The following is a 26,492-nucleotide window of genomic DNA, read 5'->3' on the forward strand; positions in this document are numbered from 1 at the left end:
GTCTGGTGAAGAGATCAACAAGGCCTATGGTGTCATCACTACAGTGTCTCGCCACCTTGGCCTGGATGAGGGCACGGTTCTTGGCAGTCTGGCAAAGTACACTTCCAAGCAAGGGCTTTGGGATGGAGATGCAATATGGCACTCGTGCCAACATGTCTCATCAGCCACCTGGTGGAAGGGACTTTGTGGATCTGAGGCTCATTCCCATCGCCTCCATCACCCTTCTAATCCCACCAACATCAGCCAACTCCGAGCACAACTGGTCCTTGTTTGGGAACACACACCCCAAAGCAAGCAACAGGCTGAACAGGCTGACAAGGGTTGAAAAATTGGTGGCCATCCGGGCAAATTAGGCTTTTTGAGCCTGACAACAAACCATCCTCAACAAGGTTGGAAAGTGACAGTGAAGATGAGGCCTCAGAGTCTGATGTTGAGGTGGACATTTGAGGAGGTCCAGGGAGACGATTAGCTCCTTTATCTTAAATCACACTGAGGGAGAGGTTATTGTCCTGGCACCACACTGCCAGGTCTCAGCCTATAGGGAGGAGGTCAGTCTCATCGTTGTCGGTGATCAGGCCTACCACTGTTGTAGTCGTGCTTGGCCACGCAGTCGTGGGTGAACAGGGAGTATAGGAGGGGATTGAGCACACACCCCTGGGGAGCCCCAGTGTTGAGGATCAGCGTGGCAGATGTGTTGATGACTACCCTTATCACCTGCGGGAGGCACGTGAGGAAGTCCAGGATCCAGTTGCAGAGGGAGGTGTTTAGTCCCAGGGTCCTTAGCGTAGTGATGAGCTTTGAGGGCACTATGGTGTTGAACACTGAGCTGTCGTCAATGAACAGCATTCTCACATAGGTGTTCCTTTAGTACAGGTGGTAAACGGCAGTGTGGAGTGCGATTGAGACTGCGTCATCTTTGGATCTGTTGGGGCGGTATTAGAACTGGAGTGGATCTAGGGTTTACGGCATTATGGTGTTGATGTGAGCCATGACCAGCCTTTCAAAGCACTTCATGGCTACTGACGTGAGTCATGGAGCGCATGTCCATGACTTGTAGACAATGACACTGAAACAAATGATTGGCTGAAGAAGGACTATTGTATCTCTTCAAGGTAAAGTCAAGAATCCTGAAATCAAAAAGAATGTTGGATTGAGTAGCGCATTCCATTTGCCAACAATACTTTGACATACGGCACCAAAGCCGAGTGTTTGTTGCGCACGCCAGTTACTAAAACAATGTAACTTGATAAATGTTCCTACCCTGTACAAAGCTGCCCATTTAAATGTACATGCTCTAGCAATGTGAAATATATTATTATAATAACAATCAAACTGGAAGACAGCAGAACGGGCAAGTAACAGGTTGACTACAGTAGAGTTATACCTGGAGGAGAGCAGTCTGGGCAGGTAACAGGTTGACTACAGTAGAGTTATACCTGGAAGAGAGCAGTCTGGGTAGGTAACAGGTTGACTACAGTAGAGTTATACCTGGAGGACAGCAGTCTGAGTAGGTAACATGTTGGTTACAGTAGAGTTATACCTGGAGGAGAGCAGTCTGGGTAGGTAACATGTTGGTTACAGTAGAGTTATACCTGGAGGACAGCAGTCTGAGTAGGTAACAGGTTGGTTACAGTAGAGTTATACCTGGAGGAGAGCAGTCTGGGCAAGTAACAGGTTGACTACAGTAGAGTTATACCTGGAGGAGAGCAGTCTGGGCAGGTAACAGGTTGACTACAGTAGAGTTATACCTGGAGGAGAGCAGTCTGGGTAGGTAACAGGTTGACTACAGTAGAGTTATACCTGGAGGACAGCAGTCTGAGTAGGTAACATGTTGGTTACAGTAGAGTTATACCTGGAGGAGAGCAGTCTGGGTAGGTAACAGGTTGACTACAGTAGAGTTATACCTGGAGGAGAGCAGTCTGGGTAGGTAACAGGTTGACTACAGTAGAGTTATACCTGGAGGAGAGCAGTCTGGGTAGGTAACAGGTTGACTACAGTAGAGTTATACCTGGAGGAGAGCAGTCTGGGTAGGTAACAGGTTGACTACAGTAGAGTTATACCTGGAGGAGAGCAGTCTGGGCAAGTAACAGGTTGACTACAGTAGAGTTATACCTGGAGGACAGCAGTCTGGGTAGGTAACAGGTTGACTACAGTAGAGTTATACCTGGAGGAGAGCAGTCTGGGCAGGTAACAGGTTGACTACAGTAGAGTTATACCTGGAGGAGAGCAGTCTGGGCAGGTAACAGGTTGACTACAGTAGAGTTATACCTGGAGGAGAGCAGTCTGGGTAGGTAACAGGTTGACTACAGTAGAGTTATACCTGGAGGAGAGCAGTCTGGGTAGGTAACAGGTTGACTACAGTAGAGTTATACCTGGAGGAGAGCAGTCTGGGTAGGTAACAGGTTGACTGGAGGAGAGTTTTACCTGGAAGGAGAGCAGTCTGGGTAGGTAACAGGTTGACTACAGTAGAGTTATACCTGGAGGAGAGCAGTCTGGGTAGGTAACAGGTTGACTACAGTAGAGTTATACCTGGAGGAGAGCAGTCTGGGCAGGTAACAGGTTGACTACAGTAGAGTTATACCTGGAGGAGAGCAGTCTGGGTAGGTAACAGGTTGACTGGAGGAGAGTTTTACCTGGAAGGAGAGCAGTCTGGGTAGGTAACAGGTTGACTACAGTAGAGTTATACCTGGAGGAGAGCAGTCTGGGTAGGTAACAGGTTGACTACAGTAGAGTTATACCTGGAGGAGAGCAGTCTGGGTAGGTAACATGTTGACTACAGTAGAGTTATACCTGGAGGAGAGCAGTCTGGGTAGGTAACAGGTTGACTACAGTAGAGTTATACCTGGAGGAGAGCAGTCTGGGTAGGTAACAGGTTGACTACAGTAGAGTTATACCTGGAGGAGAGCAGTCTGGGTAGGTAACAGGTTGACTACAGTAGAGTTATACCTGGAGGAGAGCAGTCTGGGTAGGTAACAGGTTGACTGGAGGAGAGTTATACCTGGAGGAGAGCAGTCTGGGTAGGTAACAGGTTGACTACAGTAGAGTTATACCTGGAGGAGAGCAGTCTGGGTAGGTAACAGGTTGGTTACAGTAGAGTTATACCTGGAGGAGAGCAGTCTGGGTAGGTAACAGGTTGGTTACAGTAGAGTTATACCTGGAGGAGAGCAGTCTGGGTAGGTAACAGGTTGACTACAGTAGAGTTATACCTGGAGGAGAGCAGTCTGGGTAGGTAACAGGTTGACTACAGTAGAGTTATACCTGGAGGAGAGCAGTCTGGGTAGGTAACAGGTTGGTTACAGTAGAGTTATACCTGGAGGAGAGCAGTCTGGGTAGGTAACAGGTTGACTACAGTAGAGTTATACCTGGAGGAGAGCAGTCTGGGTAGGTAACAGGTTGACCACAGTAGAGTTTTACCTGGAAGGAGAGCAGTCTGGGTAGGTAACAGGTTGACTACAGTAGAGTTATACCTGGAGGAGAGCAGTCTGGGTAGGTAACAGGTTGACTGGAGGAGAGTTATACCTGGAGGAGAGCAGTCTGGGTAGGTAACAGGTTGACTACAGTAGAGTTATACCTGGAGGAGAGCAGTCTGGGTAGGTAACAGGTTGACTACAGTAGAGTTATACCTGGAGGAGAGCAGTCTGGGTAGTTAACAGGTTGACTACAGTAGAGTTATACCTGGAGGAGAGCAGTCTGGGTAGGTAACAGGTTGACCACAGTAGAGTTTTACCTGGAAGGAGAGCAGTCTGGGTAGGTAACAGGTTGACTACAGTAGAGTTATACCTGGAGGAGAGCAGTCTGGGTAGGTAACAGGTTGACTGGAGGAGAGTTATACCTGGAGGAGAGCAGTCTGGGTAGGTAACAGGTTGACTACAGTAGAGTTATACCTGGAGGAGAGCAGTCTGGGTAGGTAACAGGTTGGTTACAGTAGAGTTATACCTGGAGGAGAGCAGTCTGGGTAGGTAACAGGTTGACTACAGTAGAGTTATACCTGGAGGAGAGCAGTCTGGGTAGGTAACAGGTTGACTACAGTAGAGTTATACCTGGAGGAGAGCAGTCTGGGTAGGTAACAGGTTGACTGGAGGAGAGTTATACCTGGAGGAGAGCAGTCTGGGTAGGTAACAGGTTGACTACAGTAGAGTTATACCTGGAGGAGAGCAGTCTGGGTAGCTAACAGGTTGACTACAGTAGAGTGATACCTGGGTTTTGTCATAGGCAAAGAGTTGTTGCAGGAATAGTTTATACTGAGAATATGTTGTTTGGGGCCGTAATCATTTAGGCAGGTTACATTCGCTTTATTGGGCACAGGGACTATGGTGGTCTGTTTGAAAGATGTAGGTTTTACAGACTTTGTCAGGGAGAGGTTGAAAATGTCAATAAACACACTTGCTAGTTGGTCCGTGCATGTTTTGAGTACATGTCCTGGTAATCTGTCTGGCCCCGCGGATTTGTGAATGTTGATCTGTTGAAAAAGGTCTTCACGCTCACCGTAGCCGATGTGAGCGTGAACACAAGGTAATCCGGAACAGCTGGTGCTCTCATACATGCTTCAGTGTTGCTTGCCTTGAAGCGAGCATAAAAAAGCATTTAGCTCCTCTGGTAGGCTCGCATTACTGGGCAGCTCACGTCTGGGTTTCCCTTTGTAGTCCGTAACAGTCGTTAGAAATGGCAAGAAAAATTGGCATTCCACATGTGAAATGTTGCCGACTACTCGTGTAGCCTATTACTGGCAACTTCAGGAGAGGAATGGCAGAAACTGTGAATCCCAGCAGGAGTGGGAGCATTTTTCTTATTATATCAAACCTTAAGCTTAATTAAAACATCAGACAAGCTCACTGCATATAGTTGATTTGATTAAAACACATAGGGTGTGTCCATATGGAAAAATACCAATCGATTGGTTGAAAGAACAGATGACTTGCAGTCGACTAAGATGCATTTATTTTTTTCAGGGAGAGCCCTACTCTAATTTATGGTTGACCAAGATGTTTCATTTATTTTATTTTTAATTCGGGCACAGCCTTAATCTAATCATCGTGTTAAGAACAGTAGCATATTTTACATAAGTCTGCAAACGTAATTATTCATGGAAAGCTTTATTATAAAGGTGCATTTTTATGGTGAAAATGTTCTTCCCCAACTTGAAACTGATGCGCCGCAGATGCATAGTGATTTTGTGGTTCATTACCGTTCTTGTTGTCTGAGGGAAAGTAAATGTGGACAATTATTCTAACATCTTCAAAGTGTGTGGTAAGAACACACATCATTAAATACCATAATCTAAACATGATTTCTGTCATTCTCAGCCCTGTGGGTGGACACCCTAATCAGGTACATTTCAATGTCTGGTAAATTAAAATGCTGCTGGTCAAATGGTGCCATATTTTCGTAACGGAAATTCTAACACACATACACGTTATCTCACACACACACATCAGTAGATAAGAGTCCAAAATTATGATTTTCTTCTCTCCCAGTTAAAAGGGGTGAGTGCCATCCATCCCTCTCACTGCAACATCCTGCCCAGTGTGGGCGGTTTTGTTTGAGGTGGGAACTAGGTACAGCATGAGATGCAGCTGCACATCTACACAAATATTTTGTTGTTGTGGGGGGTGCAGGGCTGTTGGTTGGGGTAGCCAGGTGGAAAGCATGACCAGCCATAGAAAAAAGCTTATTGAAATTCTCAATTATCATGGATTTATCAGTGGTGACAGTGTTTTCTAGCCTCAGTGCAGTGGGCAGATGGGAGGTGCTCTTATTCTCCATCGACTTTACAGTGGCCCAGAAATTTTGGGAGTTTGTGCTACAGGATGTAACTTTCTGTTTGAAAAAGCTAGCCTTTGCTTTGACTTTGCACTGACTGTGTATATCGGTTCCTAACCTCCCTGAAAAGTTGCATATCGTGGGGGCTGTTCGATGCTAATGCAGTACACCAAAGGATGTTTTTGTGCTGGTCAAGGCAGTCAGGTCTGGAGTGAACCAAGGGCTATATATGTTCTTAGCTCTACATTTTTTGAATGGGGCATGCTTATTTAAGATGGTGAGGAAAGCACTTTTAAAGAGCAACCAGGCATCTTCTACTGACGGAATGAGGTCAATATCCTTCCAGGATACCCGGGCCAGGTTGATTAGAAAGGCCTGCTCGCAGAAGTGTTTTAGGGAGCGTTTGACAGTGATGAGGGGTGGTCGTTTGACCGCAGACCCATTACGGACGCAGGCAATGAGGCATTGGTCGCTGAGATCCTGGTTGAAGACAGCAGAGGTGTATTTGGAGGGCAAGTTGGTCAGGATAATATGTCCTGATATACACAGGAATGCTGCTTGACCTTAGTGCAGCTGTAAGCAAGCAGGTCGGATCTGCTGGCTACTACTGTTGCTACCATGGACACTGCTAGTTAGTATGTTGGTTAGTTCCCGCAAGGGACTGGTTAGCTGCCGCTATTACCTAGGACACCGCTAGTTGGTTAGTTCCTGCTACTACCACGGACACAGCTAGCTAGTTGGTTAGTTTACGACTCTGGGTGGCTAACTGATTAAGATGGTCCCGTGTCACTGTCAATGGCTGCTACTCCCCTGATATCTGTTGTTGGCTAAAATAAGGAAAATACCATTAACTAGTTAGCTAGCAAAGCTAACGATACTGTCTGAAACGGACGTCTTAAGAGCCCACACAAGTACAGCAGTTAGCTAGCTAAGTCAACATACCTTCTGGTGCGGTGGTAGGCTGTAGAAGCGCTGTGTCTGGGCGGGCTGTAGCAGGGCTCTGCTGGCGAAGACCACCGTGTTGAAACGACCTCCACTGCAAACAGCCCTGGACCGGACAGAGCCGTGGTAGCGCCTCAGATGACAGGGTCCCCGAACGGGACGAGAGCTCAGGGCAAGCTCAGGATGGGCACCGCGGGACCGAGGCAACCCTGCAGACGGCCTCAGCCGCAGGACCAGACGGAGCATTTCGCCTTTATAAGTTTAGTCGCTGAAACAGCTTTTAGATTCAGTTTGAGCTACTCAGGTAACAGAATGTCTGATACCAATGGTAGCAATAAAGTGTCTTGCTGTCCCCCCGAACCGGCCCAGGTAGCTAGCAAACAGCTCACTTTCCAATGACCTCCTTAACCACAACGCTTTACGGCTGTCCTTCCGGGCATGTTACAGTGGCATTGGGCAGAAGATTCTAAAAAGAAAACCGTAATTGAGCTGGCAACGTTGAGGACTCCACTGTCGTAAAATAAAGTCGCAACACAGCTCTTCTGCTGCTATGGTACATTGGTGATCACACAACTTCATGCTCAGTCTGCCACCTACTGTGCGGGATGAAAACAGGATTCCTAAATATGGAATAAAATACCAAAACCACTACCAAACTACCAAAAGATAAATAAACTAAATCAGACAACTTTAGTAAAAAAAAGAAAAAGATCTGATCCCAACAAAGGCTCAAGGGAAACCTGGGAGGGTGGGTCTTTCGGCGCCAGTACCGCTTGCAGGTCTTTAGATGTAAAATCATTAAGTCCCAAAAACGTTTCTGCCGCAGCCACAATAATGTCCAGTTTCTTAGATTTCTTTGAGACTTGTGCCGTAAAGTTTATAACTGTGTGCAGCTGAACACTGTCTGCTGGAAACACTCGGTTTGTTGTTTTTTATTAAAAAAAAAAAACAACCCATCGTTAGTGATGAATACTGAACTTGTTTTTGCATGGATTTCACGACACGGTTAGCTTTTAACAGCTAGGACCACTGTTTATTGTTTCCGCTTAACATATTGCCCGCTGGGAACCAGACAACTTATACTGGCCCAAACTAAGAGGTAAGGGACCCTTTTTCTAAATCCCTTTGAGAGATGTCTGTGTCTAGTGGGTGGTGGGGGTTTCCCTGTCGTAAGAGATCTACAAATTGAAGGTAAATTGGCTGTCCCTTCTCAAAATACCGGGCAGTGTGAGTTAAGAATAATGATACCATAACCGGTTACTGGAATAGACCCAATCTGGACTTTGGTTTGAATATGAATGAATGTTGACGAACGTGGATGAATTTATTTTGGTTTATTGTAGTCTAGGGGTATTTTCAGTTGGACCGGTTCCCTTTTTAGGGCAATGCGAACACACACCCTTGGCTGTACAATTACTCCATTATTTAATCTGTAGTTATTATTCTGTTAATAATAATATTTACATGTTATTAGTATCTTCTGATAACAATCATGTCTCATCTTAAAACAAAATGCAATCTATTAGCTTTCACAATGTAAGTAGGTATAACTAGCTGTCCGATAACACATTCTGATGGAATGGCTTGTCCTGCACTTTGGAAAAACCCAGAGTTCATTGAGTGAATGTTTGAAAAAGATCTTGATTCCTTTCTAAACATAGCAATGTGAATGCAAAAGAGGACTCGGACCACAAAATAGGTGAAGTGAACTGGCAAAATAGTTAAGTCCTCATTCAAAGGCAAGGGCACTTTAAAGAGGACTAATATCAGTTCTTAATATGTGAAAACACCCTAAGGCAACTTTTGTCTCTGGTTATTGAGCTCCAAGACAGCATTGATTGTCTTTGGTTATTGTGGTCCACTTAATTACACAACTTACATTATAAGTATATATATCTGTGGAGAATGTTAGAACAATGTCTTATGACCGATATACATTCTGTCATTATTGTAAGCAAAGGGGACACTGGGAAACAAGTGCCTTAATAAATCAGGGATCCAGAGGGAGTTAAACAAGCAATTGAGTTCAGCGCCTGCATTGGGGTAGAATTACCCTTTAAAATGTTTATGCATGAACAGGAATGGCACTGTAGCGCGGTAGTTACACAGAACCATGGAGGAAAAAAAAGACAAGTCAGGCACTGGAGGAAATCGACTTTTGGAAAGAGAAATGCCACCATGCCTATTAGTACAAGCAACTGAAATGGTTCTGCATAACATCCCCTCCATTACTATGGGTCAAAAAGTAGATTTGTATGTTCCATATGCAGTAGCGACTATAGTTAATAGTACAAAACATTACCAACGACTGCTGAGAGACAAGGCAAGAAGGGCCTTCTATGCCATCAAAAGAAACACAAAATACTTGAATCAGTTTTTGCCCTTCTTGGTTGTGAGGTATGGGTTCCATTCACCAATCAAGATTTCACAAAATGGGACAAACACCAAATTTAGACTCTGCATGCAGAATTCTGCAAAAATATTCTCTGTGTCCAACGTAAAACACCAAATAATGCAGAGCAGAATTAGGCCGATACCCACTAATGATCAAAAAGAGCTTTTCCATTCTACAACCACCTAAAAGGAAGAGATTCCCAAACCTTCCATAACAAAGCAATCACCTACAGAGAGATGAACCTGGAGAAGAGTCTCCTAAGCAAGCTGGTCCGGTCGCTCTGTTCACAAACAGACCCTACAGAGCCTCAACACAGCAACATAATTAGACCCAACCACGAGGAAAACAGAGATTTACTTGACAATTTGAAAGAATTTACAAAAAAAAAAAGAAAACTACAATGCTATTTGAGAGGGGAGAGGTGGAGAGAGAGAGAGACAGGGGAGGTGGAGAGAGAGTGTGTGTGTGTGTGTGTGGGGGGGGGGGGGGTGTAGAGTGGGAGTGAGTGAGGGGACGAGGGGAGATGGGGTAAGAGAGGGAACAGGGGGAGTTGATCCAAAATAATGTTTGGCTCCAAAGGCTGCAAATACAGTAAGGGTTAGGGTAACCCTAACCCACACACTGTAGTCCACATTCACTGATGCACTACTAAAAGTGAACCACTCTTATCAGTATTTATTGAGGGGTCAAAAGGATGCTGCTCTGCTCGCTGTGTTCTCCTGCTGTCCCCTGGCATCCTGCAGCGTCACAGTCCCAGACGGGGGGGGGTGTGGTGTGTGTGACTGGTGTTGGTGTAGTCCCTCTTGGGGGAGGTCTAACTCCAGCTGCTGGCCCGGGAAACTCTTGGACTCCTTCCTCACTGGAACACACACACACACACACACACACACATACATAATCAGTAATATTATGACAAAATACATTTAGCATCAGCAATATTCAGTGATACTCAGTAGTATTCAGTAAAATTCTGTAATACTCAGTAATATGCAGTAGTATTATTCACAGCTGTAGATGGGTCTCTTCTCTTCACGGTTAAATGAGGAGGAGTAGGTGGAGTCAAAGTAGTGAGAGAACTGTGAAAGAGAGGAATGGACAGATATCAGGGAGGTGGAAGAAATAAACACTATGGCCAAAAGTATGTGGACAACCCTTCAGTGACCGCCTGCAGGGAGAATCTTTGTAGCGGGGCAGGGGGAAAAAAAAGAGGGAGGAGCATCAGCCTATTCACATTAGAATGGGTGGGAGATGAGGAAATGTTGGACAGGCAAGGAGCCATGACTGAGTCAAATAGGAATCCTGACTTAATGAAGTGGTGATTAAAGAGCTCAGCCATGTGCTTCTTGTCAGTAACATTGAAGGACATGGGCAGCTGTGAGGTGGGTTTATTCTCCAGGTCTTTAACCGTTTTCCAGAACTTCTTGGGGTTAGACCTACAGAGAGAGAACTGCTCCTTAAAGTAACTACCTTTGACCTTCCGGATAGCCTGAGTGCACTTATTTCTCATTTGCCTGAACGAGAGCCAGTCAGCCCGAGTATGCGTGGCTGAGCCTTTTGCCAAATGCGATTCTTGAGTTGGAGTAACTCTGCAAGATCACGGTCGAACCAGGGGCTGAACCTGTTTTTAATTCTCATTTTCTTCATGGGGGCGTTTGTTAACAATACCACTGAAAATTTCAAAAAAGAAGGTCCAGGCGTCTTCAACAGAGGGGATCAAGCTGATTCTATACCAATAAACAGAGGCCAGTTCATGAAGGAAGGACGTTTTTTTACCAAGCGTCTATGACAAATCAGGACAGGTTGTTTCACTGATCCGCCATCACGAACACAGGCTGTAAAACAGTGATCACTAAGGTCATTACAGAAAACCACCACACTGATAACTATCAGGAATATTTGTGAGGATAACATCGTGGAGAGTAGCCTTTTCTGGGTGAGAGCTTAGGGCAGGTAGGGTACAGGCTGGGGCTGATGGAGGACAATAACACCCAGCAACAGTCAACAAATAACTATTTGAAAGTTTAATGCTTAAAACCAGAAAATCTAATTGTTTGGGGACAGACTTGGTGGAGACAACCGTGCACTGAAGGTGATCCTTGGTAAAGATTGCCACTCCTCCACCTTTGGAAGATCCGTCTTGCCGAAAAAAGGTTATAACCAGAAAGGTTAACATCAGTATTCAATACATGCTTCCTTAACAACGTCTCAGTAATGACCAACACACCTCGATTGGAGCTGTGAACCCACACTTTCAATTGATCCATTTTAGGTAATAAGCTTCCAGTGTTAACGTGCAGAAAACCCTGGCTTTTACGAGAGCAGAAATCAGTGAAGCACAAGTCATAATTGGGGCTAGCAACAGATGGGCCCGGGTGTACATACAGATTTCCAGATATCATCAGCAGTAAAACAATCAACAGGAGTAGGCGTCACACCCACTTGGGAGAATTACTTCTGGAGGCAGATTTCTTGTAGAAAATGCCAGTGGACGGTCTCTGAACAGTGGGAGAGGGCTTCAAGGCCTCTGGATTTGGGTGGGGTAGCCTGTGAGACTCCTGACATTTGTTGGGCTCAAAGGCCTCGACACCTCTCACTTCACACCTCAGTACTAATTGAAGTTGTATCTGTTCTGTCTCAGTTCCATGTTGGATGGTGTCCTCAGGTCTCTGCTGTTTACAGGCCACAGCACCCTCTGTACAAACAAAAGGAATCCTTGGTAGTAGTAATCCTTCCAGGCTTGTAGGTTTAGGTTGTAGGTTTGGAGTTTTGATCTGGAGTGAAGGTTATGCTGTATATGTCCCTGCCAAAAAATCCAAGTTTATCTAACTCCAAATCTATCCTTTTGTAAAAAAAAAAAAACATGCAGCTGTGTCTCTCTCTCCCTTCCTCTGTCTGTAGTGAAAATACATTTCACAAATAAACTTTTAACAAGGCACACCTGTTAATTCAAATGCATTCCAGGTGACTACCTCATGAAGCTGGTTCAGAGAATTCCAAGAGTGTGTAAAGCTGTCATCAAGGCAAAGGGTGGCTACTTTGAAGAATCTCAAACATAAAATACATTTTTATTTGTTTTTGGTCACTACATGATTCCATACGTGTTATTTCATAGGTGGAGGTCTTCAGTATTATTCGACAATGTAGAAAATAGTAGAAATAAATAAAAACCCTTGAATGAGTAGGTGTCCAAACTTTTGACTGGTACTGTGTAAAAATCGAGGACACAGACATGCAATCTCCATAGACAAACATTCCCCCCACATTCTGACATTGCATTTTTGTCCCCCCGTTTTAACATTGCAATGTGATACAAAAAAGGATCTGCTTTCGGACCATGCGGACACCTCCGAGTGGTCGGGTGGGCTGTTTGGAGAAGTCCGTTGACTGGATTTAGGACCAAGGACACCACAGAGCAGGCTGACAGGCTGTGTGAGGGCAAAGCTTCTGGAAGGCTGGCTGGACCAGCACGGGAGAGTTGAGCATAGTTCAGTGTGTTGCACTCTTTCGCCGAGTTGTAAAAGCAAGCAGAGCAGAAACTGGCTACTCTTTAGTTGACTGATGTAGCTGGCAAGGTAACTGCTGTTTAACATAAAAAACAAGTGTTTTTTATTCAGTGCTGAGCTAGTATTGTAACTGTCATGTAACGTTAGCTAATGTTTCATACCCTCTCGAATGAGGTGAATGAATAAACTACGCTAGCTAGTAGCTACCACAGCCAGGTCAGCTCTAGCCTCTAGATATCTGTCAGATAGCATTAATAGCCACGTTTTTTTACAGCTGTTGTTTGTATGGAGATTTTTTGTAGCCTGTTTTGACCCGTTTCAAAATATGTAATTGAACTTGGCTAGCTTTCACCAGTTGATGTACCATTGGAGAGAGAGTGAGCTGGCCAAAAGTTTGTTAACGTTAGCTATTCTTTTTTTTTCCTCAATCACACTAGACCTGAATTAAATGTTGAAAACATCAACCAAAAGATTGAAGATTGATATTCTACATTTCTTCAGTGCAATGAGAGTTTAGTCAGTATGGCAATGTAACATTATTGATCTGTCAGTTTCCCTAGCTAGTTCCCTACTTTTCACACTGACAGTAATAAACAGCTGACATAACAGGCCGATTTCTTCATCCCATCCACATTTGCAGCTTTTCATACTGCACTCCTCCTTTCTGTCCGACTCCCATCCGCTACCGGTCCCAAACCCAACCGCAGTCCTGCATTGTTATTGTAGGCTGTGACGCAGCTCACCTGCCAGCCATGGTCCCAGCAATTTTATCCCTTATTGTCAATATCAAATGTGCAAAAATAACTTCAGAAATAGTTTCTCACATGGTCCTTACATTGTAATAGAGGTGTCAGGTAGCCTAGTGGTTAGAGCGTTGGGTCAGTAACCAGCAGGTAGCCTAGTGGTTAGAGCATTGGACCAGTAACCAGCAGGTAGACTAGTGGTTAGAGCGCTGAGCCAGTAATCAGCAGGCAGCCTAGTGGTTAGAGCGTTGGGCAAGTAACTGAAAGGTTGTTGGATCGAATCCCTGAGCTGACAAGGTAAAACTCTGTTCCATCTCCGAACAAGGCAGTTAACTCACTGTTCCCCTCTCATTGTAAACAACAATTTGTTCGTAACCGACTTGCCGAGTTAAATAAAGGTTCAATTAATAATAATTGTTTTACAGGGCTATAAATCAGACAATATATTAGATGTAGTTTGAAGAGAGCAGAGTTGGAGAGACTTTCTCTTCAGCTTTTTATTTTTTATAGCCTACCTTTTGGGAATGGAAGCTTTCAGACAGAAATATGGTGATCAATATTTAGGCCTATTTCTGGGCAATGTAGGAAACTATAGCCTAATCATAGTCCTATTTAGGAAGTCCATCTCCTTGGAAAGTTAACTGCCCAGTGCTTCTCCGCCCATGCATAGGCTATAACATCCTCTAATTGAAAACACACCTGATCTCGCAGGTATGGCTACTGAACTGGAAGCAGCAACAATGATGACATTTGATTTCAAACCTTTTCCCCTGGTAATTAAAAAATGAAAGGTGTGAAATGGGAAGGAAAATGTGTTGGGAGAAAATGGAGTTATTGACTGGACAGGTGGGGGTTGCGCGTGCAGGCGGCTCGGGCCGACTGGTCGGTCTGGCTGAAATTTGATATAAAGGATGTCTTAGTAAAGACAATCAAAATACTTTATTTTTTAAAGAGTTGATTACTTTTTGTTCTAAATCGAGACGGCATAATGTATTGTGTAAAAATGCGGGAAATTAGCTTTAGACACCCAAAATAATTTCTCCCCCAGACCCTCGCCAGGTTAAGTTCCCCCCACTAACCTTATTAGTCTAACTTGTAAAGGTAGGAAGGAGTCTGATGTGAAAATAGGAGTCTAACCTGTAAGAGTAGGGGTCTGGCCGGTGAAGGGGCCAAACCTGTGAATGAATCTAAGCTGTGAAGGTAGGGGTCTGACCTGTGAAGGTTGGGGTCTGACCTGTGAAGGAAGGGGTCTGACCTGTGAAGGAAGGGGTCTGACCTGTGAAGGAAGGGGTCTGGCTTTCCGGTATTGAGTGATGTCTTTTTGTTGTTCGACCCAGTTACCGATCAGAGTCCTGGTACCATATCCGTCCTCGCTGGTTCCGCAGCGCCAGCCATACTGATGGAACTTGTCCTCCGGCCGTGCGTCGCTCCATACCTCACTCTGCCCAGACGCACGCAGCATGTAGTGGAACGGAGGAGAGGAAAAAGTCCATGGGAACGACATCCTGCTGCGAGGGAGACAAGGGTAGTAGATACAATATTTTTTTGCCTAAAAATACACAAATCAGTTATATAACATATTGCCCATTATGGTTGTGAGGTTCACTCACCAACCAAGAATTCACAAAATGGGACAAATACCAAATTGAGACTGCATGCAGAATTCTGCAAAAATCAAATCAAAATCAAATCAAATGTATTTATATAGCCCTTCGTACATCAGCTGATATCTCAAAGTGCTGTACATAAACCCAGCCTAAAACCCCAAACAGCAAGCAATGCAGGTGTAGAAGCACGGTGGCTAGGAAAAACTCCCTAGAAAGGCCAAAACCTAGGAAGAAATCTAGAGAGGAACCAGGCTATGTGGGGTGGCCAGTCCTCTTCTGGCTGTGCCGGGTGGAGATTATAACAGAACATGGCCAAGATGTTCAAATGTTCATAAATGACCAGCATGGTCGAATAATAATAAGGCAGAACAGTTGAAACTGGAGCAGCAGCACAGCCAGGTGGACTGGGGACAGCAAGGAGTCATCATGTCAGGTAGTCCTGGGGCATGGTCCTAGGGCTCAGGTCCTCCGAGAGAGAGAAAGAGAGAAGGAGAGAATTAGAGAACGCACACTTAGATTCACACAGGACACCGAATAGGACAGGAGAAGTACTCCAGATATAACAAACTGACCCTAGCCCCCGACACATAAACTACTGCAGCATAAATACTGGAGGCTGAGACAGGAGGGGTCAGGAGACACTGTGGCCCCACCCGAGGACACCCCCGGACAGGGCCAAACAGGAAGGATATAACCCCACCCACTTTGCCAAAGCACAGCCCCCACAACACTAGAGGGATATCTTCAACCACCAACTTACCATCCTGAGACAAGGCTGAGTATAGCCCACAAAGACCTCCGCCACGGCACAACCCAAGGGGGGGGGGGGGGGGGGGGGGGCGCCAACCCAGACAGGCTTCTTCAAGAGAGGCTTTATTACTGCCACTTTTAGTGAGTTTGGTACACATCCGGTGGATAGAGAGCCGTTTATTATGTTCAACATAGGAGGGCCAAGCACAGGAAGCAGCTCTTTCAGTAGTTTAGTTGGAATAGGGTCCAGTATGCAGCTTGAAGGTTTAGAGGCCATGATTATTTTCATCATTGTGTCAAGAGATATAGTACTAAAACACTTGAGCGTCTCTCTTGATCCTAGGTCCTGGCAGAGTTGTGCAGACTCAGGACAACTGAGCTTTGAAGGAATACGCAGATTTAAGGAGGAGTCCGTAATTTGCTTTCTAATAATCATAATCTTTTCCTCAAAGAAGTTCATGAATTTATCACTGCTAAAGTGAAAGTCATCCTCTCTTGGGGAATGCTGCTTTTTAGTTAGCTTTGCGACAGTATCAAAAAGGAATTTCGGATTGTTCTTATTTTCCTCAATTAAGTTAGAAAAATAGGATGATCGAGCAGCAGTAAGGGCTCTTCGGTACTGCACAGTACTGTCTTTCCAAGCTAGTCGGAAGACTTCCAGTTTGGTGTGGCGCCATTTCCGTTCCAATTTTCTGGAAGCTTGCTTCAGAGCTCGGGTATTTTCTGTGTACCAGGGAGCTAGTTTCTTATGAGAAATGTTTTTAGTTTTTAGGGGTGCAACTGCATCTAGGGTATTGCGCAAGGTTAAGTTGAGTTCCTCAGTTAAGTGGTTAACTGATTTTTGTCCTCTGGCGTCCTTGGGTAGACAGAGGGAATCTGGAAGGACATCAAGGAATCTTTGTGTTGTCTGTGAATTTATAGCACGACTTTTGATGATCCTTGGTTGGGGTCTGAGCAGATTATTTGTTGCAATTGCAAACGTAATAAAATGGTGGTCCGATAGTCCAGGATTATGAGGAAAAACATTAAGATCCACAACATTTATTCCATGGGACAAAACTAGGTCCAGCGTATGACTGTGACAGTGAGTGGGTCCAGAGACATGTTGGACAAAACCCACTGAGTCGATGATGGCTCCGAAAGCCTTTTGGAGTGGGTCTGTGGACTTTTCCATGTGAATATTAAAGTCACCAAAGATTAGAATATTATCCGCTATGACTACAAGGTCCGATAGGAATTCAGGGAACTCAGTGAGGAACGCTGTATATGGCCCAGGAGGCCTGTAAACAGTAGCTATAAAAAGTGATTGAGTAGGCTGCATAGATTTCATGACTAGAAGCTCAAAAGACGAAAACGTCATTTTTTTTTTTGTAAATTGAAATTTGCTATCGTAAATGTTAGCAACACCTCCGCCTTTGCGGGATGCACGGGGGATATGGTCACTAGTGTAGCCAGGAGGTGAGGCCTCATTTAACACAGTAAATTCATCAGGCTTAAGCCATGTTTCAGTCAGGCCAATCACATCAAGATTATGATCAGTGATTAGTTCATTGACTATAATTGCCTTTGAAGTAAGGGATCTAACATTAAGTAGCCCTATTTTGAGATGTGAGGTATCATGATCTCTTTCAATAATGACAGGAATGGAGGTGGTCTTTATCCTAGTGAGATTGCTAAGGCGAACACCGCCATGTTTAGTTTTGCCCAACCCAGGTCGAGGCACAGACACGGTCTCAATGGGGATAGCTGAGCTGACTACACTGACTGTGCTAGTGGCAGACTCCACTATGCTGGCAGGCTGGCTAACAGCCTGCTGCCTGGCCTGCACCCTATTTCATTGTGGAGCTAGAGGAGTTAGAGCCATGTCTATGTTGGTAGATAAAATGAGAGCACCCCTCCAGCTAGGATGGAGTCCGTCACTCCTCAGCAGGTCAGGCTTGGTCCTGTTTGTGGGTGAGTCCCAGAAAGAGGGCCAATTATCTACAAATTCTATCTTTTGGGAGGGGCAGAAAACAGTTTTCAACCAGCGATTGAGTTGTGAGACTCTGCTGTAGAGCTCATCACTCCCCCTAACTGGGAGGGGGCCAGAGACAATTACTTGATGCCAACACATCTTTCTAGCTGATTTACACGCAGAAGCTATGTTGCGCTTGGTGATCTCTGACTGTTTCATCCTAACATCGTTGGTGCCGACGTGGATAACAATATCTCTATACTCTCTACACTCGCCAGTTTTAGCTTTAGCCAGCACCATCTTCAGATTAGCCTTAACGTCGGTAGCCCTGCCCCCCGGTAAACAGTGTATGATCGCTGGATGATTCTCAAGTCTAATACTGCGGGTAATGGAGTCGCCAATGACTAGAGTTTTCAATTTGTCAGAGCTAGTGGTGGGAAGCTTCGGCGTCTCAGACCCCGTAACGGGAGGAGTAGAGACCAGAGAAGACTCGGCCTCTGACTCCGACCCGCTGCTTAATGGGGAAAACCGGTTGAAAGTTTCTGTCGGCTGAATGAGCGACACCGGTTGAGCGTTCCTACAGCATTTCCTTCCAGAAACCGTGAGAAAGTTGTCCGGCTGCGGGGACTGTGCCAGGGGATTTATACTACTATCTGTACTTACTGGTGGCACAGACGCGGTCTCATCCTTTCCTACACTGAAATTACCCTTGCCTAGCGATTGCGTCTGAAGCTGGGCTTGTAGCACAGCTATCCTCGCCGTAAGGCGAGTACAGCGACTGCAATTAGAAGGCATCATGTTAATGTTACTACTTAGCTTCGGCTATTGGCTATCGGCTATTGGAGGTCCTGACGAACCGTGTCCAGATAAAGCGTCCGGAGTGAAAAAGTTGAGTAGGAAAAAACAAAAATATAAACGGTAATTAAAAAGTAAAAACCGTAAATTTGTCAGGTAGCAAAACAGGTTGGCAACAAAACGCACAGCAACTCAAAAACAAGTCTGCAAGTCCAACATTCCTCAGTTTACAACGTAAAACACCAAATATTGCATGCAGAGCAGAATTCCCACTAATTATAAAAATCCAGCACTCACCTACAGAGAGAGGTGAACCTGGAGAAGAGTCACCTCAGCCAGCTGGTTCTGAGGCTCTGTACAAACACGCCATAGAGCCACAGGACAGCAACATAATTAGACCCAACCAAATTATGAGAAAACATAAGCATTTCAACCTGATGATCTCACTCTCAGTAGCTGATGTGAGTAAGACTTCTAACCCACTGAGAGACCAGCAAAAATTGACTTTTCATTTATCTGCATGTTCAGGCCTTATGGTAAAACATTTCATTGTGAGGCTAAATATGTTATTTTCAGGACAACCAGGGCTACAAGTAGAACACAAAATGTTACATAAATAGTTGCATTCATGAGTTTTATTGACAAATATCAATATATACAGTGGAGCAAGAAAGTATTTAGTCAGCCACCAATTGTGCAAGTTCTCCCACTTAAAAAGATGAGTCCTGGAATTTTCATCATAGGTACACTTCAACTATGACAGACAAAATGAGAGAAAAAATTCAGAAAATCACATTGTAGGATTTTTATGAATTTATTTGCAAATTATGGTGGAAAATAAGTATTTGGTCACCTACAAACAAGCAAGATTTCTGGCTCTCACAGACCTGTAACTTCTTCTTTAAGAGGCTCCTCTGTCCTCCACTCGTTACCTATATTAATGGCACCTGTTTGAACTTGTTATCAGTATAAAAGACACCTGTCCACAACCTCAAACAGTCACACTCCAAACTCCACTATAGCCAAGACCAAAGAGCTGTCAAAAGACACCAGAAACAAAATTGTAGACCTGCACCAGGCTGGGAAGACCGAATCTAGTCTACACCAATACAAAGGACTTATGTAAAAGTCAGGATGGAAATAAACTTTTCATAAACCCTTAAAACATTGGAAAGAACTTCAAAAACAGCTATATTCTTTTGCGTGGGTTGTATTACCAACAAATGATTACACACATGTAACGGATGTGAAACGGCTAGCTTAGTTAGCGTGGGCGCTAAATAGCGTTTCAATCAGTGACATCACTTGCTCTGAGACCTTGCTCTGCAAGGGCCGCGGCTTTTGTGGAGCGATGGGTAACGATGCTTCGAGGGTGACTGTTGATGTGTGCAGAAGGTCCCTGGTTCGCGCCCGGGTATGGGTGAGGGGACGGTTTAAAATTATACTGTTACATTGGTGCCGTGACCCGGATTACTAGTTGCTGCGGAAAAAGGAGGAAGGTCAAAAGGGGGGTGAGTGTAACGGATGTGAAACGGCTAGCTTAGTTAGCGTGGGTGCTAAATAGCGTTTCAATCAGTGACGTCACTTGCTCTGAGACCTTGAAGTAGTAGTTCCCCTTGCTCTGCAAGGGCCGCGGCTTTTGTGGAGCGATGGGTAACGATGCTTCGAGGGTGACTGTTGATGTGTGCAGAAGGTCCCTGGTTCGCGCCCGGGTATGGGCGAGGGGACGGTTTAAAATTATACTGTTACACACACACACAAAACAAAATGAGTTCTGGTTCCTCCTGTAATGTCCTGTACCTCGGGCCTAAAAAAAAAAAGAGTCCAGCCCGGTAAAGGAGTTCAGGGAACTCAAGTGACCTTAGTCACGCAATGTTTGTCCGTTCAGTAAACCCAGTATTAAATCATACAATCAATATAACAATTATTTTACCACACAACTTTAAAGCGTATCAACTCTTACTAAGTCCTCAACTACAACTAACTACATAAATCATCACCGTATACATCACATCAAAACAAATGAAATACCGTATACAAAAAGGTGGTAGTCAGTCGGTCAGTCAGACAATCCGCCACTAGATCTCCAGCTGAGAAAGGCCACAAAGAACAGAGAGGTGTAGTCCACGGACACAAAGAGTGGATCCGATCCTGGGTAAAATCTATTAGGCTACAAAACAAACGGAATAGAGACGCTTCGGAACTGAGGGTTGAACACATCCTCATTCACGTCGCCATCACAACTCCACTTTTGCGCAGCTGATGCTGGCTATTTAATTGGGAATTAAAGGGAAAGCGCCCTATTGGAAGGAGAAGCACTATTTAATTGGGAATTAAAGGGAAAGCGACCTATTGGAAGGAGAAGAACAGACGGTTCAGAAAAATTCAGGGCCGTCACAATATGGACGGAAATAATCGAACAAAAGGACCAATTGTGATGTTTATGGGATATATTGGAGTGCCAACAAGAGAAGCTTGTCAAAGGTAAGGCATGTTTTATATTTTATTTCTGCGTTTTGTGTAGCGCCTGCAGGGTTGAAATATGCTACTCTTTGTTTACTGCTGGTGCTATCATCAGATAATAGCTTCTTATGCTTTCACCGAAAAGCTTTTTAAAAATCGGACATGTTGGCTGGATTCACAAAGAGTGTAACTTTAATTGAGCATCTTACATGTGTGATTTAAGGAAAGTTTGATTTTTATATCAATTTATTTGAATTTGCCGTGCCGCATTTTCCCTGGTTTTTGGCCAAGTGGGACACAAGCGTCCCCTATACCATAAGAAGTTAAAGCTTGGTCGCAAATGGGTCTTCTAAATGGACAATGACCCCAAGCATACTTCTAAATTTGTGGCCAAATGGCTTAAGGACAACAAAGTCAAGGTATTGGTGTGGCCATCACAAAGCCCTGACATCAATCCTATAGAACATTTTTGGGCAGAACTGAAAAAGCGTGTGCGAGCAAGGAGGCCTACAAACCTGATTCAGTAACACCAGCTCTGTCAGGAGGAATGGGCTAACATTTACCCATTTTTTTTGTGGGAAGCTTGTGGAAGGCTACCAAAAATGTTTGACCCAAGTTAAACAATTTAAAGGCAATGCTACCAAATTCAAAGTTATTTATTTACATAAAGACATTGGTGAGGCAGCTGAGAAATAGTGTATTTTTTCTGCAATTCCTTAGATCAGTCTCAAACCTGCCCCACCTATCCCATGCTTATTGCTGGACTTTCACATAGAGGTTACTAGGTCACCCAGTTCAAACCACAATTGAAAAATAAAACAAATGTGGCTTGTTAGTCAAGTGTTCTGCCTTACAATAATAAATATAATAACTCATAAAATGCTATTTATTACTACAATGGTATTAACTAACATTATATTATTACTAAAATAGTTTCTAATAGTGTTCTAGTCCACCCTACCCTAGAATTAGGGTTAGGGTTAAGGCTAAAATAGGTTATATGTAGGGTTAGAGTTTCTGTATAGCCCTCTGTGACATCTGCTGATGTTAAAAGGGCTTTATAAATACATTTGATTATTAGGTTTAGGGTTTTTTAGGCCTTCTCTGGTTACTTCATACCTCATTCGCGACTAGGCTCATAATCTGAAGTAGAAACTGCGTCAGATCTACAAATCAATGAGCTAGACCTATCCATATTGCTTACAACGCAGTGAACCTGCACAGTATTCCCTCAATTCGACGCCTACCAACAACGATTTCGACGCATATCAAATTATCCATCAGCCATTTAGAAACAACAAATCAAAGTGTATTTCTTAATTAAAAAATGTCATCTGGCTGTTTAAATCGTCCACATCTTGAAAAAGAGGACATGGACATGCGTTTTGTTTAGGTTTAGACAGTTTTCTGAAATAAAATATGGTTAACTATGACCAAAAAATGTTTACCGTTTTAACACTTTGCGCCAGCCATCGATAGATATGTTGGTCAACACAAGGTGAACAATGAGTTTGCGCATCAAGTAGCTGTGACCTTGTTAATGATACGTTAGATGAAGTAATCCTACGAGTTTAACGTGTCCGGCTACAGCGAAGCAGGCATTGTGACGCAGAACAATGACCTGGGAAAAGAGCGTTCTGAAGGCAGTTGGTTCCACGGAGTTCAATACAACTAAGGGAGCTGGCAGTTTGAATAATGCATAAAACAAGTAGTTTTTCCGCAGCTACTTCAAAACTACACCAAGCAGCTGGGACATATTGCAATTTTATGAAACTGGGCTCCACGGCAGATGCAATGAACTAGTTATCAGAAAAAAAGCATTGTTGTAAAGTGTCCAGCCTAACCATATCTAAATATCCTACTATCAAATAGCCTTTCTGTAATTCACATCTCAATGGCAAGGAGAACAAGAGTGCACGACCACACACACACATGGCGCAGGCCCTGGTAGAAACTGGACCATATTTTCCAAACAGTAAACCTAATTTCCACCCAGGAATGTGTAAATGTCCCTTTTGACCGGGATAAACGGTACAACGTGAGGTATTTAGTTGGTAATGGCCTGAAGTAAATATCTAAATGTCTACTTACATACTTCTTACCTGCTGACAGCGTGAACTGGACTTGGGGACAGAACTCCTGCACGCTCCTCTATTGTCAAGCGTTTCCTTGGCGATGTGACACAACCAGCAGCTCTGCGCAAACAGCGGATCCGTCCACATAAGCCCTATGGGTGCCTTCGTAAATGTACAGTTTTTTTAAAAACTTATTTTATTTTTTATTTCATTAACAACGAATCAAGATTACAATATATACAATTGAAAAAAACATTTTATATAAAAAACTGTATATATATATATATATATATATATTCACACATCTATATATATATATATATATCTATACACACACACACACATTCCTAAGATCTTTCTCACTTGGAAATCAGTATTAATAATAAGTATTATAACGAGCCTGGGTTTATAGGCGCGGATATCGACTCCGCCGCTTGAGCATGCTTTTGGGGCACATTCGATAGCGCGCTGGACATCCGTCTACCTGCTCCCTGCCTGTTTCATTACATTGGTCTCAGAAGTGATCGGACCTTGCATCGACGAACATGTCCTCTGCCGGTGAGCGCGTTCCTATAAGACGTTGAGTCACAAACTAGCGCAAGGACGCCCTCTGAAAGGAGAGAGTTGTGTACGGATCCTGGGTTTAAAAGCGCATATATCGTCGACTCTTGCCGCTTTAACACGCTTTATATCCTTGTCGCAGTCGATAACGCGCTGAACTTCGGAATAGAAGGTTGAGGGTTCGAGATCTGCTCCCTGCCTGTTTCATTACAGTAATAATAATAAGTATTAATACACGAATAGAAAAATAAGAGTTAATTCACTCTGGCTATCAACTCCGATTTCAGAGCACTCTCGACTGAGTGTGCCAGAGACAGAATAACTGAGAAATGTAAGAACACTCAACACATGTTGAATATGATGGTGTCAGTAAATGATGGCAAAAAAACGTAATTAAATTGTTGACAGCAGCACAGTTAGTCACCAATGCTATAAATAACATGAAAACATCCTAACCAGCTCTGCTAGGCCAGTAAAATGTTCAGAGTGAGATGCTCTTTCATTTGTGCCTGGAAGTAGCTAGCAAGCCAGCCAACATTAGCCCTTTTAATTTTTTTACAAATTAACAACAAATCAATACAAAAAGTACATGGGGAACACAAGTGTATATACAGTTGAAGTCAGAAGTTTAGATACACCTTAGCCAAATACATTTAAACTCAGTTTTTCACAATTTCAGTTTTTTAATCCCAGTAAAAAAATCCCTGTTTTAGGTCAGTTAGGATCACCACTTTATTTTAAGAATGTGAAATGTCAGAATAATAGTAGAGAGAATGATTTATTTCAGCTTTTATTTCTTTCATCAAATTCCCAGTGGGTCAGAAGTTTACATACACTCATTTAGTATTTGGTAGTGCGCCTTAAAATTGTTTAACTTCGGTCAAACGTTTCAGGTTGCCTTTCACAAGCTTCCCACAATAAATTAGGTGAATTATTGCCCATTCCTTCTGACAGAGTTGGTGTAACTGAGTCAGGTTTATAGGCCTTCTTGCTCGCACACGCTTTGTGATGGCTACTCCAATACCTTGACTTTGTTGTCCTTATGCCATTTTGCCAGAATTTTGGAAGTATGCTTGGGGTCATTTTATTTATTTATTTTACCTTTATTTAACCAGGTAGGCTCGTTGAGAACAAGTTCTCATTTGCAACTGCGACCTGGCCAAGATAAAGCATAGCAATTCGACACATACAACAACACAGAGTTACACATGGAATTGTCACGCCCTGGCCATAGAGAGGCTTCTTATTCTCTATTTTGGTTAGGCCAGGGTGTGACTAGGGTGGGCGTTCTATGTTCTTTTTTCTATGTTTTTGTATTTCTTTGTTTTTGGCCGGGTATCAATCAGGGACAGCTGTCTATCGTTGTCTCTGATTGAGAACCATACTTAGGTAGCTCTTGCCCACATGGGTTTTGTGGGTAGTTATTTTCTGTTTAGTGTGTGTTGCACCTGACGGAGCTGTTTCGGTTGTGCCTTTTGTTACTTTGTATTTAGTGTTCAGTTATATTTAATAAAATGCCGAACACGTACCTCGCTGCGTTTTGGTCTGATCCTTCCTATTCCTCATCCGAGGAGGACAACGATCGTTACAGAACTACCCATCACCAAAGGACCAAGCAGCATGGTAAGGAGGAGCAGCGCTATAAGGAGGAATGGACATGGGAGGACATTCTGGACGGCAAGGGATCCTACACATGGGAGGAGATCCTGGCTGGAAGGGATCGCCTCCCATGGGACCAGGTGGAGGCAGCCAGGAGAGTGGAGGCAGCAGGAAAAGGGAGCCAGCGATTTGAGGGAACACGGCTGGCAAGGAAGCCCGAGAGGCAGCCCCAAAAATGTATTGGGGAGGGGCACACGGGGAGTGTGGCGGAGTCAGTTTGGAGACCTGAGCCCGCTCCCAGTGCTTACCAGGGCGAGCAGGTGACAGGTCAGGCCCGGTGCTGTGGGGTGATGCGCACTGTGTCTCGGTCGAGAATCAAAGAGGCCGCCTGTATGTCTCCCCAGCCTGGTGAGTCCTGTGCCTGCTCCCAGAACCAAGTCTCCCTCCTGTCCCTCCTAGTGTTCAGTTATATTTAATAAAATGCCGAACACGTACCTCGCTGCGTTTTGGTCCTCACCTTCCTTCACCAACGGCCGTTAATGGAATAAACAAAACATACAGTAGAAAAACAAAAAGTATTTCCAGTGAGTGCAAATGAGGTAAGATAAGGGAGGTAAAGGCAATAAATAGGCTATGGTGGTGAAGTAATTACAATATGGCGATTAAAGACTGGAGTGATTTATGTGCAGAAGATGAATGTGCAAGTAGAGATACTGGGGTGCAAAGGAGCTAAATAAATAAATAAATACAGTATGGGGATGAGGTAGTTGGATGGGCTATATACAGATGGGCTATGTACAGGTGCAGTGATCTGTGAGCTAGCTAGCTGCGATGATCCTGTGTAAAGGTTCAGAGCTTGCGGTAGGAATCCAGAGAGAAAAAGATATGCTTTGTTGATATATAATTAAACAAATCAAATCTAATTTTATTTGTCACATACACATGGTTAGCAGATGTTAATGCAAGTGTAGCGAAATGCTTGTGCTTATAATTCTGACCATGCAGTTATATCTAACCTAACAATTTCACAACAACTACCTTATACAGACAAGTGTAAAGGAATGAATAAGAATATGTCCATAAAGATATATGGATGAGCGATGGCCGAACAGCATAGGCAGGATGCAGTAGATGGTATAGAGTACAGTATATACATATGAGATGAGTAATGTAGGGTATGTAAACATTTATATTAAGTGGCATTGTTTAAAGTGACTTGTGATACATTTATCACAAACATTTTTCCATTATTAAAGAGGATAGAGTTGAGTCAGTATGTTGGCAGCAGACACTCAATGTTAGTGGTGGCTGTTTAACAGTCTGATGGCCTTGAGATAGAAGCTGT

The 26,492-nt window shown here is 43.9% G+C and overlaps 2 protein-coding genes across 3 annotated transcripts in view; both read right to left on the reverse strand.

The window, feature by feature from the left end:
- LOC110533249 (dihydrolipoyllysine-residue acetyltransferase component of pyruvate dehydrogenase complex, mitochondrial) overlaps positions 1-7,730 on the reverse strand; it is a 32,781-nt gene extending 25,051 nt beyond the window's left edge. The window contains exon 1 of the mRNA XM_036989511.2: positions 6,703-7,730. Coding sequence (XP_036845406.2) covers positions 6,703-6,948 — 246 coding nt within the window. The 5' untranslated portion in view covers positions 6,949-7,730. The remainder of the gene's footprint in view (positions 1-6,702) is intronic.
- A 2,029-nt stretch (positions 7,731-9,759) lies between these two features.
- cfap68 (cilia and flagella associated protein 68) lies at positions 9,760-23,149 on the reverse strand. Of its 2 annotated transcripts, XM_090188744.1 has the most exons (5): positions 23,015-23,149; positions 18,747-18,802; positions 14,620-14,851; positions 10,104-10,173; positions 9,760-9,956 (listed from the first exon to the last, which is right to left on the reverse strand). In XM_090188744.1, the coding sequence occupies exons 3-5, from the start codon at positions 14,845-14,847 to the stop codon at positions 9,784-9,786; spliced, it is 471 nt and encodes a 156-aa protein (XP_090044870.1). In that variant the 5' UTR covers positions 14,848-14,851; positions 18,747-18,802; positions 23,015-23,149; the 3' UTR covers positions 9,760-9,783. The 2 variants fall into 2 exon arrangements, with proteins under 2 accessions (XP_090044870.1, XP_036845412.2); XM_036989517.2 differs by lacking the exon at positions 18,747-18,802.
- Positions 23,150-26,492: the final 3,343 nt, after the last annotated feature.

This window comes from Oncorhynchus mykiss, chromosome 10 (genome assembly GCF_057628025.1).
Source record: "Oncorhynchus mykiss isolate SJ-2025 chromosome 10, ASM5762802v1, whole genome shotgun sequence".
Taxonomy (NCBI): Eukaryota; Metazoa; Chordata; class Actinopteri; order Salmoniformes; family Salmonidae; genus Oncorhynchus; species Oncorhynchus mykiss.

Excerpts from the sequence above, each read along its gene's own strand:
- cfap68 (XM_036989517.2), bottom strand. The coding sequence starts at position 14,847 with ATGTCGTTCCCATGGACTTTTTCCTCTCCTCCGTTCCACTACATGCTG. Across the intron at positions 10,174-14,619 it reads CCAGACCCCTTCCTTCACAG|TTCTCTCACTACTTTGACTC; the intron begins GTCAGACCCCTT and ends TCTCTTTCACAG. Across the intron at positions 9,957-10,103 it reads GAAGAGACCCATCTACAGCT|TGAGGAAGGAGTCCAAGAGT; the intron begins GTGAATAATACT and ends TGTGTGTTCCAG.